Source organism: Crocodylus porosus, unplaced genomic scaffold (assembly GCF_001723895.1).
Source record: "Crocodylus porosus isolate Cpor-Errol unplaced genomic scaffold, CroPor_comp1, whole genome shotgun sequence".
Lineage (NCBI taxonomy): Eukaryota > Metazoa > Chordata > Crocodylia > Crocodylidae > Crocodylus > Crocodylus porosus.
Genome location: NW_017728951.1, coordinates 36,136,715 through 36,150,099, shown reverse-complemented (window position 1 = coordinate 36,150,099; position 13,385 = coordinate 36,136,715). Strand labels below are relative to the sequence as shown.

General features: G+C 45.0%; 1 protein-coding gene across 1 annotated transcript in view; it reads right to left on the bottom strand.

Moving 5' to 3' along the window:
• ANXA8L1 (annexin A8-like 1) overlaps nucleotides 1-13,385 on the bottom strand; it is a 23,210-nt gene that overhangs the window by 3,100 nt on the left and 6,725 nt on the right. The window contains exons 5-11 of the mRNA XM_019556244.1: nucleotides 10,016-10,129; nucleotides 9,446-9,536; nucleotides 8,131-8,210; nucleotides 6,254-6,313; nucleotides 5,411-5,504; nucleotides 2,469-2,564; nucleotides 2,174-2,232 (exon numbers count right to left, since the gene is read on the bottom strand). Of these exons, the coding sequence (XP_019411789.1) occupies nucleotides 2,174-2,232; nucleotides 2,469-2,564; nucleotides 5,411-5,504; nucleotides 6,254-6,313; nucleotides 8,131-8,210; nucleotides 9,446-9,536; nucleotides 10,016-10,129 (594 nt within the window). The remainder of the gene's footprint in view (nucleotides 1-2,173; nucleotides 2,233-2,468; nucleotides 2,565-5,410; nucleotides 5,505-6,253; nucleotides 6,314-8,130; nucleotides 8,211-9,445; nucleotides 9,537-10,015; nucleotides 10,130-13,385) is intronic.

Sequence of the window (13,385 nt, the reverse complement as noted above, 5' to 3'; positions counted from 1 at the left end):
GCAGTCATCCAAGTCAAAGCCCCTTAACTTGTTCACCAGTATGGGGTGGGATACCGTATCAAAGGCCTTCCTGAAGTCCAAGTATACGACCTGCCCCAGATGGAGTGGCTGGGAACTGTCCTGGTCTGGGGCTGGTCCCAGCCCTGCAGCTTTTTCCCATCCCCATGCCCTGACTGGGCTATTAAGGACATAGGCGATGCATGGGGGGGAGCACAGGGGTCACGTGCCGCCCCCGAGATTGGCCACCACCGGCTTCTGAGGGTGGTTGCTGTTCCCCTCTTTCCCCACCCACTGCCGACGTGGCCTCTGGTGGCTGTGGGCAGTCCCCACTCACCGCCACCACCAGCACAGATGGCAGCTACAGGTGGTTCCCACTCGCTGCCTGCCAGGCCCGGCCTGCCCCCGACAACGCCAGTGGCAGCTGCAGGTGGTCCCCGCTCACTGCCATGGTGCCTCCCCAGTCGTTCATGGTTGAGGCATGGGGCCTGGAAAGAGCTGTGGGGGAGGGTCAGGTCCCAGCCCCCTGCCCAGATCCACTGGTGGGGCAGCTAGCAGTGAGCCCCCAGCTCGGTGGGGAATCTCCACCCAGCCAGATACTCACTGCTAGCTGCCCCACGGGTGGAGCCAGGCAGCGGGCTGGGACCTGACCCTCTCCCACAGCTCTTTTCAAGCTCCCCCTATTGGGGAGCTAGAAATGGGGGACACTGTTCCCACCTGGGCCACCAGGCAGCTCCAGGAGGCAGGGAGCAATTTCCCAGCCCCTGCCAGGAGACAGATATTTCCTGGCCCCATGCTTCCAGCCAGCCTCTGGGCTACGACCCAAGAGGAGCCTAGAGTTCCCCCTGGCTGCTGCAGGGGGCTGGTGCAGGGCCAGAGGGGGTAGGAGCAGACTGCTGCCAGAAACAGCACATCTGTTCCCAAGTGGGCACGCGTGTAGACACCTGCCTAGGGTGGGTTTACTCCAGAGTAATTTAGATGGAGTAAACTAATTCAGCACCATTTGCATGTGTAGATGCATCCTATAAGTGCTGTTTTAACTACTATACTCTCATGGTTCTTGGAACAAACAAGAGAAGAAACTCTTGATTTATTCCTGAGCAAAATATGGGATCTGATTCAAACAGAAATGGTGAATGTGCCACTCTGTAATAGTGAGCATACTGGAATCAAATTTGACATCTATCTAAACATCTATCTCTACAATATTTAATTTTAAAAAGCGGAACTATGCAGAAATGAGAAAGCCAAGAATGAAAAGGTGCATCTCAATAAGGTAAAAAGCCCACAGACAGCATGGAGGCTGCTTAAAAACACCAGAGTAGTGGTTCACAGTGGCTAACTAAATAACATAAATTAAAAAAGACACTAAGCAGCTGATACTAAGCAGTCCAGGCCATTAAGGGGAAAAGAATCATTCAAAAAATGGAAGTCCACGGGCAAACAATAAAACTAAAAAGCCAAATAAACTCTGGCAAGTTATGTGTAAAAACATAACAAGGCAGACTAAAAAACAATTTGAGCATGTTGCTAAAGACATACAAGCAATCATAATTTTTTGTATTAAGTACAGCTGAAGTGTAAGCCTTCCAGGAGGGCAGTGGGGCTATTCAAGGGCCAGGGTGTAAAAGGTGCCCTCAAGGAAGATAATGGCCATCAACTTTACATCAGTCTTAGCTACAGAGGATGTTGGGAAGATTAGCATGCCAGACCTTCTCCTTAGATGAATCCCCTAAGAGAATCAGCTCAAACTGAGGGGGAAATAGAGAGAGCTTAGAGTAGTAAAGGTGATGGTGAAGAGCTCCAGGAAGATGTCACAAAAGTGAGTGAGTGGGCCATAAAGTGGCAGATAAAATGCAACATTCATAACTAATGCACATAGAAAAAATAAGCCTTACTATGCATACACAGTGGTAGACTGGCCATTTCCACTGAGGAAAAAGATCTTGGAGTAATTAGAGAAACTTCTATAGAACTACTGACAGAATGTGCAGTGGAGACAGGAGTCACAAGGTAGATTAAACTCTTCCAAAGGTGCTGGCCCTGATCCTATTTGTTCTCACCAGTTTTACACCACCATCGACTCCCTGACTCTACTGCAAATACAACCCTTTTGGTTTACACCAGAACCAGAATCAGGCCCCTGTGAAAAGATTATGTTCTGACACAGTCTTACCTTCAAGGCATGGTACAGCCTCTCTGCAAAGTAACAGTGGATGTTCCTGGTGCATTTCACTAGGCACATGAAAACATTCAGTTAGTGGCCATGACAATTCCAGCCCTGGGACAGAAGATAATAGAAATATTCTCTACTTTTCCCTGTGATTAGGCCTCATTTCAGCTAAGGGTTACACATTAGTTCATATAAACTGGTGCCATAGGATATATGTACTTTACTATACATAGCCAGTGACTGCAGTAGAAGGGAAAACAAATACAGAAAATAATTGATGCAATTTTTCATCCCTTACCAATAGCCAGCATAGCATCCTCTAGTGAGCCATGGGTTTCACTCTTGATACTGTCTTCTATGCTCTTCCCAGCAAGCTTTTCATACTCATCAAAGACTGTGAGAAATAATAAACACAAATACTTTTAAATTCATGCCTCATGAAATGCCTAAGCAATTGTTCCCAGTTCTCACAGAACCCATACATTGGGTTTATCTTAGGTTCCTTCAAAGACCACTAATGTGAATGGCCAGATTTCTGTGCACTTCAATAGTCTGTGAGTCAAGCCCCAAAATAAGACAAAAAGATGCTGGAACCATCACAAATGCAAATTCTTGCAGAAAGGAAAGTTTCTGCATGGGTGAAGACTAGACAAGAACAGGCAGATATGCATGGATATGAGCATAATTACTAGATTACATCTGGGATGTGCATCTTGCACAGTCCTTTGGAAATCAAATCTGAAAGCCCTCTTCTTTTCTCTTGATCCATATCAGGTAAACAAGACTCAAATGGTCTTTTTATTGCTGTCAAGGGTTTGGGGAGCAAAGATAAAATTGAATTAAAGCAAGGTCTGGGTTCCTCATAGGGCTGCTACTTTAAAGTTTATAAGTGTCATGGATAACTCAAATCTATTATCCACATAAAAGGTTAGCAAATAAAAGCAAGCATAAGCAAGAATATTGATACAAGTTCACTCAGATTGCTGCACAAACCAAGTGTTCTGCCACAACAATGAACATTTTTCCCTAGTCTCTATGCAGAATGCTTCCAGGTGCAAAATTATAGGTGCCAATTTGACTTCTAGACATGAATAATGGAATAGTAGCAAAGGAAAAAAAGAATGGCATTGCACGATGATCTTCAAATTTAAAGCTGAACAATCTTCCAAACTTTAATGCTTAAACATGACAGTGAAATGCAGGAATGGATTTTATAGATTTCATAGACATTAGGGCTGGAAGAGACCTTGGAAGATCACTGAGTCCAGCCCCTGCCCCAGGGGCAGGAAGTCAGCTGGGGTCACAGGATCCCAGCAGGATAAATGTCCAACTAACTCTTAAAGGAGTCCAGAGTAGGTGTTTGAACCACCTCTGGAGGCAGTCTGTTCCAGGCCTTGGGGGCTTGGACTGTAAAGAAGTTCTTTCTTATGTCCAACTTGAAATGGTCTTGGAGAAGTTTGTGACCGTTTGACCTTGTCATCCCTTGGGGTGCTCTGGTGAACAGATGTTCCCCCAGATCCTGATGTACACCCCTTACATACTTATAGGCAGCCACCACGTCCCCCTGAGCCTGTCTGTCAATCTGGATTGACAGACAGATGAATGAATTGGACAGACAGATGGCATTGTCCTATTCAGCTCAGATCTCTCTCTATCAGAATAACTTCAGCTGGAATGGTACTGAAATAAACTGAGCTTTCAAATTATACTGTTACTCAGCTTTTGCCTCATTGAGGATGAAGTGATTCATTCTCTTTATTCTTTATTCTGGTCATAAAGAGTGTTAGGACTGAATGCTTACAAAATAGTCATGAATTGTAGTTGCTACCAATCCAAATCTGCTTGTGGCCCCTTGAAACTGAACTCTCAGAAGCTGAAATAGTCAAATTATAGAGGCTATTTTTTGTAGATGATTTCTTTTTCCTATTTGTATGCATGTGATTTTGTGAAGTTAAATTTGAAAATGAAAGAGGGAGTTAGACTCAGGCAAAGACTTCAGCTACACAATGTTCAGGGCCACATACGGTGTAACTTGGCACTAGGAAATTGGTGTATTCCAAGGGTGTCAAGCTCATTTGCCCTGTGGGCTGGGTGAGTGACATGGGGCTAGTCTTCAGGCTGGATAAGGCCCACAGACCAGTCCCACACACTGGATCCAGCCCACCCAGCTGGTCTGGTGCAGGTGTTGCATGCACCATGTGCCCTGGACCAGCCATGTGTGCACCAGCTCCAGCCCCACACACTGCATATAGCACATGCTTACTCTGGCTACGCACTTATGAAGCTGGTCCAGGAAATGGACTATACACAGAGCTCAATGCTGGCCTAGGGTGCCAGTCTGGGGTGCACAGGGCTTGTAAGGGATGCAAGCTGCATGTGGTATCTGTGCCATACCAGCTCTGTACGCTGGATCCAGCACCACTGGCCCTGAACCAGACTAGTCCCATATCTAGTGTGCAGGATTAGTCTGGGCCCCTCGACTGGCCTTATGCCATGTGCAGCCCACACCAGATGGGCTCTGCATGCTACTGGTTCTTGATCTCGCTGCATGCAGCGAACAGCACTGGGGCCAGATGATACAGCTCTGCAGGCTGTATCTTTGAAACCCATGGTGTATTCCCATTGTCCGGTGTGTGCATGTTCAGCCTATGTAACAATGTCTGTTCGACTCTTCACTGACTGGCTGAAAAAATTGTTGTCAGCGTGCCAGATCTGCCAGAGCTGTTCCTGTCCTTGGTCCTGTCCTGCTCAGATGAGCATGGTGCAGGGATTCCAATGGGGAAAGCTGCAGCTCTTCAGGACAGAATGAGGACTAACTTTTAGCAACTTATCCAGATGGAAGAAGACAAGGAGGCTGTCATTGCAGACAGGGGCACCCAGCATGTTTTAATTCTTTTAGGAAATGTCCATCTTTCCACTTTTCTCTCCATGTTTTGGATAGATAAATTTGCTAGGTTGGATTGATCAATTAAGCCATCACCCAGATATTTGGACCCTTAATTAAATGGCCTACTTTTCAGAGGTACTGAGTGTTCATAACTCACACCAGTGGAAGCCATTCAATTGTCAGCACCTCTAAGAATCAGGCCATGAATTTAGGTGCTTAAATGTTGATCTAGGTGCCTAACTCCAGGCATTCAGGTGTGCCAGCATTGGCCTTGCCCTACCCCTCTGAATGGCAGGATTTTTCCTTTTGGAAGCTTCTCACCTGCCTGGAAATGTATCACCCCTGTCCATTACCTTTCAGCAAGTGAATGGCGCTCCTTTTACACAGGATGGTGATAAACTGAATCTCATCAGTGCCCCGTATCTTCTCACCAGCAGCATAAAGAGTCTGTGATTTAAAAAAACATAATTTACAGTTCATATAATAATGTTCAGAATAGTAACTTTGCGGGGAGTGATCTCTGCAGCTTTGCTGAGAAGAAACCTTCCTTTCTGTGAACATGTGTAAGGGGTAAAAGTTCAGGCCATGAGAGCTGGGAGCAGAGGAAAGACAGAAAGACTCCAAATGATGTGGCTTATGTGTATAAAAGAGGACCTGAGAATCAGGACTTGAAAAGTGGACCCCACCTAGGAGGAAACATGCTTGGACGAAGCAGGTGCAATGTGCTGGGGGCTTTGGTAATGCAACTTGGATACCAGTATTTAAGGATGTCACAAAGCCTCTTAGTGTCATGTGAGCTAGACATTCCTGTTTTATCCATAGTCCCTTTGTGCTTCAGTCCACATAGGGCACTTTGTGTAAGAAGTAGCTGGTAAAACAGGGTTATAAATAAAATTCAGATTTATAGCTCTTGAGGGCTTTAAGGCAATACCATAAGAATCATTATTAAGGTTTTGTTTTTTTTAAATGGGGATTTAATTTAGTAGGTAATTTCAAACTGAGTGGCAGGTAGATCCAGGCAACAGGAAATTGGACTGAGTGTCAGAACTGGATTCTATTCAGATACAAGTCTGGGTTCATCTCCAGATTTGAATCTTCATCCAAATTCCATCTTGGCTCAAAACTGTACAGGCTCATGTGTCCCTTACCCTCAGAAATGTTTAAACTCAGGGCCACCTCTGATTACATGAAAGTACCTGTGCATCCTGAAGCGCCAGTTCTGAATCCACATAAAATCTTGGATCATCCCTCTCACCCTAGGAGAATAAAAAGAAAACATACTCATATATTCTCATGATAGCATCTTCTGTATCAGTATTTTGCACCATTTTCCAAAAACAAAAGAATTAATCTTGTAGCCCTGGCAAGTTAGATAACCAGCATTGTTCCATATAATGTAAGAGAAAATCCTTGTTTGTAATGCAGAACCAATACATTGCTATCACTTAACTCAGATGTCACTTATTCTGTAGTATGGAGTAGTAGCAACAGCAGCGGTAACCATTTCACAGGGCTCTGTCAGGATGGGATGCATGGTATGGCAAGGGATTAAATCACAAATGGTAAACATAATTTTAAAAATCCGTTTGGAGTGTTTTGAGGTATGTATGTGATTGAGTCATTTAGCCCTATACTATAGTAGTTTTCAGACTTCTTAAAGTCACAGAACTCTTCTGTATCACTTCTGCCAAGGAACCCCTACCCCTATCCTAAAGACTGATGCAGAGCCAGGTAACCCAGCCTCACAATGCTGGTACACTGCCTCCCAGCCCACTCCCCTATTGCCCCCAGTCTCTTTGCAGAACCCCTGATGACCTGTTGTGAAACCCCAGGGTGGCATGGACCACACAGTTTGAAAGCCACTACTCAATCAGATGTAGTCACAGAGCAATTACAATTCTACTACTTGTGCCTGCTAAAAGAGGTCTCCTGTGCTTTTGAAGTTGAAGATGCAGAGAACTAATTCAAAATCCATGATGTATGCATGTGTGTGCATGTGTGCGTGTGCATGGTGTATACGTGCACTCACGTGTGCTTAACATCATAATTTTTATCCCTAGCACATCAGCTTGTGACAAGGGGCACATATTATATAAGAGCATAAGAACTGCCATACTGGATCATACAAAAGCTCCATCTAGCTCAACATCCTGGCTCTAACAGTGCCAAGCAGTCGATGCCTTAGAGGAAAAGTGTATGAAACAGGTTATGTGTAGAATAATTTGTCTCCTTTCTTACTCTCCCAGTCACTAGGAGTAGAATCTGTCACTGAAAGAGTTGTATTTAATAGTCTCTGATGAACCTACCCTCCATAAATTCATCTAGTCCAGTTCTCAACTTTCTCAACTGTTTTGAGACTTGTTTGAGATACCTTGTTGGACCCAAGGCATCCTTCTGAAAATGCTAGCTCTTAGTTTTCACAATAATAGAACAATTCTTTGGTTGCAAAGAACTTAGAAAGACCACAACAAGTCATAATGTTTTTGACTCCATGGATTTCTATTTGAAATCTCTGGGAAGGTATACACATGGTCTGGGAGGGCGGAGAGGGAGGGGCACTTCAGAGTGGCTCTGAGAGCTGCTCTAATTAAAGCACCCGGAGCATCATGTGTATCAGCGTCCCCACACTGAAAAATGGCAGTGGGGACACCTTAACTAAAGTTCGTCAAATAAGCTTTAGTTAAAGCACCCCCACTGCCATTTTTCAGTGCAGGGACTCTGATGCACATGATGCTGCAGTCTGCTGGAGCACAGTAATTACCATGCTCCAACATACTCAATTAATCAAGTCTGCTCTGACGTGCTGTAATTACAGTGCATCAACGCATCCTCGATGTACATGTGTAGGTGCCCTCTGAGTCTATCTTGTGAATCATGTGTGCGTGTTTTTACACCTAACAGTGCTATTATTATGTAGCACCCTTCCAGGAACTTCACAGCATCTTAGGAGCATATGGCACCCTGGTTGAGAATCACTGCTCTAATCCCTTTTTTGAATCTAGTTCACTGCTGAACCCTGTCAGAAAAAGAGGCATTAAAATCTCTGGTTCTCATTTTTTGGTCCTAACATTACCTGAAGAAGGCACACTAATATCTGCTCAAAGTAGCCACTTGTATCTGATTTGATGTCCTCTTCCAGGTCAGAGTCGTATTCTACAAGACAGTGGCAAGGAAAGTTGGAAGTGTTAGCTGACAGACGCAAGAAATTATTGGGATGTCATCTATAAACAAATGTATATACAGCAGATAGGAAGAAGGTAGCTTGGGACATGTGGGCATCACACAGCTCTGTACAGGTCAGGAAGGACCTAAGTTACTTCATTTGGTACCTGGACTGAACATGTGACTAGCTCCACTAATTCAAGGGCCAGTCAGTTACTTAAAGTCAGACATGTGCCTAGTTGAACTGGGAGCATGGGGCACATCTACATATTGCCCTGTGGTGATGTTGTTACTGTGCTGTGCTTTAGTAGTTCCTTTTAGAAGTACTAAAGCACAGCACAGTAACTGCCCATACTGTGCTGTACATGCAGTGCACAGTTATTTTTAGCAGCTACTTCACTGTAGCTGAGTGCTATAACAGGGGAGTGCGCTGCTACATTGAAGTAGCTGCTGGTCATGGGTAGACGCCCATGGACACTAACTCACTGTAGCGCATTGCTATGGTGATGTAGCATCATGTGTATATGCGCTCTTAGTTTCTTAACTCCTCTCTCAGGGTCAGCTGTTATCCTGAGTCTATGAAGGAATCAAAGGACATGAATGGACATATGTTGGAGAGGTTCCCATCTGGGGCACATTTGAGTAAAAACAAATCAAACTCTACCAGCAAGAATAAAGATTTATTCAGATGACTTGCTACCCACCTGAACCCAAACATGTATGTCTTTCAGGTTTACCTATTATGAAGGAAACATTTAGAGCATGGGCAACTGGTGCCACCTTAGTCAACAACCAGCCAGTCACACGGACCGGGGGGAGTCCCTCCACGGGCACAGCAAAACTCACCAACAGGGAAGCAGCCGTGGTGCTCCTGAAAGTGGCTGTGGCGCTACATCCAGAGCTCCCACTCCCTAGCCAGTGCTTGCAGAGGGGGCACTGGTGCTCCCGCCTGCCCCCCCACCCATTACCTAAGCAGGGAGCGTGGCCCATCAGGGGGTGCACCAGCATGCTCAGGGGGTGCACATACACCCCTGTACCCCGTATGCATCATCACTGATTTAGAGCAAGATTTTCAAATGGGTCCAGCACCTGTCAGTCTTCCAATGAGCACACAGGTAGACAAATGCTGAGTCCTGCTGAAAATCCTGCTCCCAGCACTAGAAGCTAATTCCCACTCTGCTGAGCACTTTGACAGTCTGGCAATACTTTAGTCTAAGCTGACTTACCTTCTTTGTAGGCTTTGACTATATTTTTGATTTGCTCTTTTGTCCGAGATGCCAATATCTCTATGATGACCCCTTCACTTGTTCCTATACCCTTTAAACAGATAAGGAGGGGAAGAAGCACGAGACAGTATTTAGCCATGAAGTTACATCTAGCTTTAAAAAATAGTTTCATTTTAGAATCATAGTAAGATCGGATCATGTGCTGAACTGAGAGAAAGGACCATTATGAAACCAAGAGCCACTCAAAACTAGCTTGGTCCAATGTAGATATATATGCATAGTAGTGAACAATTTTGGCCTTAGGTTGATTTTACAGGGCTTTGACCACCTGTTTACAACCACCTACAAGAGTGGTTTAGCTTGGAATAGGAGTCACAGAATCTTGGTAACGGGAAGTTTTTAAGAGGAGATGTAACTACCAGTAATATGTGTCTAGGACCGCTGAGAAGTGATCCTACGCAATGAGGTCATCTAATTACATTACAAAACATTTTTTATTAATGCAACCATAACAGAAAATCAGCAACTGATTTATTTTGCTGCTTCACAAAGAGTCTGCAATACATTTACCTTCACAGCATCATGCAGTTCCTTGGCATCATATTTGGATGGGGGGTACATAAGAGCTATGATGAGTCTCTCGAACTTGCCAGTCAGCTCAGACTTTAAGCTTTCAATAAGGTCCTGTTAAATGGGCAACATACAGTTAGGGAAAGAATGCACTTCCTATCACTACTCCCAGTCCCCACATGTAATCCTACCACCTGGTCAACAGGGTGAAGCCAGTCAGTAATGTTTAACTGGCTAGGTTACTATAAAGGCACCCAGAGGCTGGCTTAGAGACTTAGATGCAAGTGGGATCTACGAGGGTATTTTTAGTATTTGGGTGTATCATGAATGCTAATAAATTAATGTTCACAATCTTCTGGGAGCAACGGGTAAATTACTGTCATCTCTGTACTATAGGTGGGGAACTGAAGCATTAAGGCCCAAACTTAGCATAACTTTAAACAGAATTGATAAGTGAGTCGTGAGAATACTCAGATGCCTGAAGTGCAATGTGTGCTTAAAAATGGTGCAGTCAGGCCCACAGTCAGCTTAAAATTTGGGGCACTTGTACGTGTGATGAAAATTGCCCATTTTTGCAGTTTGTGTCACACTTTATATATACAGGGTTTTTTTTGTAATTTAAATTAGTTTGTTACATTGGAAACTAAATCACAGCCCCATGTAGTTTAGTCTGCAGATACGTTGCTACTTGTAACTTTCCAGCATTTAATCTGACAGTCTGCTCTCCAGCCATGGGAGAGGCAGGCTGAAGGCAGAAGCGGTGAGGGGCCCAATCCCTTCTTTTTTCCTGTTGGATTGTGTTAGAGTCCTTGAAGCATATGCAATTGGCTGCTTCTGCCGAAACAGACATACTTCTAGGCCATTTTTGGATGTGTTGGCTTTGATTTCCAGCTGCTCTGCTGGGTTAAAAAGTACCTGAGCACAGGTGCCATTGTGATGGTTTGCGTGAGCTTATCCAGGGCTTCCTGATGCTTGAGTCCCCATTGCCAGATAATGTCGTTCCTCAGAAGTGCTCTCAGTAGGGCTGTCGGGCTGAACACATATGGGATGTATTGCGTCAAGTACTGAATGGCTCCAAGGAGTCTCTGAAGGCCTTTTTTGTTTGTGGGAGGGGGCATCCTGTTGATGGCTTCCACTTTGTCATCGTCTGGTTTGACACCATCTCTTGAGAAGTTATGGCCCATATACCTAACGCTATCAACTAAAAACTGTATTTTGTCCGTATTAAACTTTACTCCTTTCAGACGTACTCTCTCCAGGACTTGTTTCAGGAGTATCACGCTCCTCTTTGGTAGCCGCCACGATGAGCATGTCATCCCAGATTATGTGGATTCCCAGAATGTCACCAAGGCACTCATGATTCTTCTGCTGGAATACTTCACTAGTCGACTTAAGACCAAAGGGAAGGAGACTGAAGTGGAACCATCCTCATGGGGTGTTAAAGGTACACAGCTCTGCCTATTCCTTGTCCAATTTGACTTGCCAGTAGCCATCCTTTTCATCAAGAATGGTGAACAGCTTTTTACCTGACAAGCTCTTTTGCACATCCCTGACAGTGGGAATAGAAAAGGGCTGCCTCAGCACTGCCTTGTTGAGGTCTCGTGGGTCTAAGCAAAGCCATAGTGAACCATCCTACTTTTGTGAGATCACAAGGCTATTGACCCAGGGTGTGGGCTCAGTCACCTTTGTAACGACTCTCATAGAGACTCCAGGATTTCAAGGAAGGTATTCAATTTGCCTAAGGTTGCATAAGGAATTTTTCTACATCCATGCACCATCGCTGGTGGTATCACCGGGTCAACATAGATGTGGTGGGTACTGGGAAATTGGCCCAACTTGTTGAAAATGGCCCGGTATAGTTTGAGAAGTTCTGCCTTGGTTGCAAGTATTGTCAGGGCCATTTCATGGACTCTACTGATGAGGTGTAAGGTGGTTCATGCCACCCTACCAAGTATTGGTGGGTCACTATTGTCGGTTACGTAAACAGTTAAATTAGATTCATTAGCACCTGATTTGCCAAATGCAACTAATGTAACATGGGTTTGAGTTTTGCCTACTTGTCCTTGCAAAGCCTTTGCTACATCTACTGGAATAGTATTTGCTTCCTCTCCAGTATCTAACTTAAAATAAACTGGCAAGCCAGCAATCATCACTTTGCTATACCAGGCATTTTGGTTATCAAAGGTCTGTGAGTGCTGCTTTGCAGACATTGCACCCATATGTAGGGTACTGACTCTTTTTGCAGACTTTGGAGCCTCTCCCTTTGATTTGCACATTTTTGCAAAGTGGGTTCACTCTGGAGCATTTATAAAAAGTTTCTCCTAAAGCTGGGCAAGATCTAGGCTTGTGTGTACTTCTACACTGTTTGCAAAATTTGCCCTTTGCAGCTTGACGGCCCTCCTGTGGAGCAAATGTGAGGGAGGGATCTTCCAGAAGCCTTTCTTTGAGTCTGCGGTCAGTTACGCTGAAGACAATTTTCCCTGAACATAATGTCCTCAGCAGATCCAAATTCACAATGCTGTGCTCTGCTTCTGAGCTCTGTAACAATCATCTATGCCAGCAGCCTCATTGTATCTAAGTTGCCAGAACTGATACCTTTCAAAATTAGGTTTTTTTTCTGGGTTCACAGTAGCTCTTGAATGCTGCAAGCACCTCTGTGAGGGTTTTGTTATTAGGGTCTGCAAACCCCCCTTGCATGTTGTAAATTTCTAGGGCTTTATCCCCAGTGCAGTGAAGCATAACTGCAATTTTATAATCCTCTGCCTCAGCCTTTGTAACTGCAAGGTATAATCACAGCTTCTGTTCCCATCTCCTCCAATTCTCCCCAAGATTTCCAGTGAAGGACAATGCTGGTAGAGGTTTGAAATGCTCCATTATTTCATTTCATTTCAGTTCAGTTCAGTTGCAGGTGAAATCTGTAACCCTCTTAATCAGGCTGCTGGTGACTCCACTGAGAGATAGGTCACTTCTGACACCATATAATGTTTACTCTGTGCCGCTGGGTCCCAGGGATGGGGTACTCACAGACCTCCATGCCCCGGGAGCCCTTGGGTCAGCATTCAGCAGAGACCGGTGGGATGATAAACAGCTTCATCTTTACTGGGAAACAGGATTCAGGATACACACTCACAGGTTTTGGGGAGAACAACAGCCCATCACCAACAAACGGCTCCTACAGGGCGGCAGGGGGAAAGACTGGACTGTTGCCCTGCAGGCCCCTTCCAGGCACACTTCATCCACCACGCTCTGGATCCCACTCTTCTCTGCACCCGCCGGGGCTTCTGGTGCCACGTGCATTGTCCCTGCCACCTTTCTGCTGCCTGGGGCCACCCAGGAATGGGCTGGCTTGCTCCTGGGGCAGTGTGGTGAA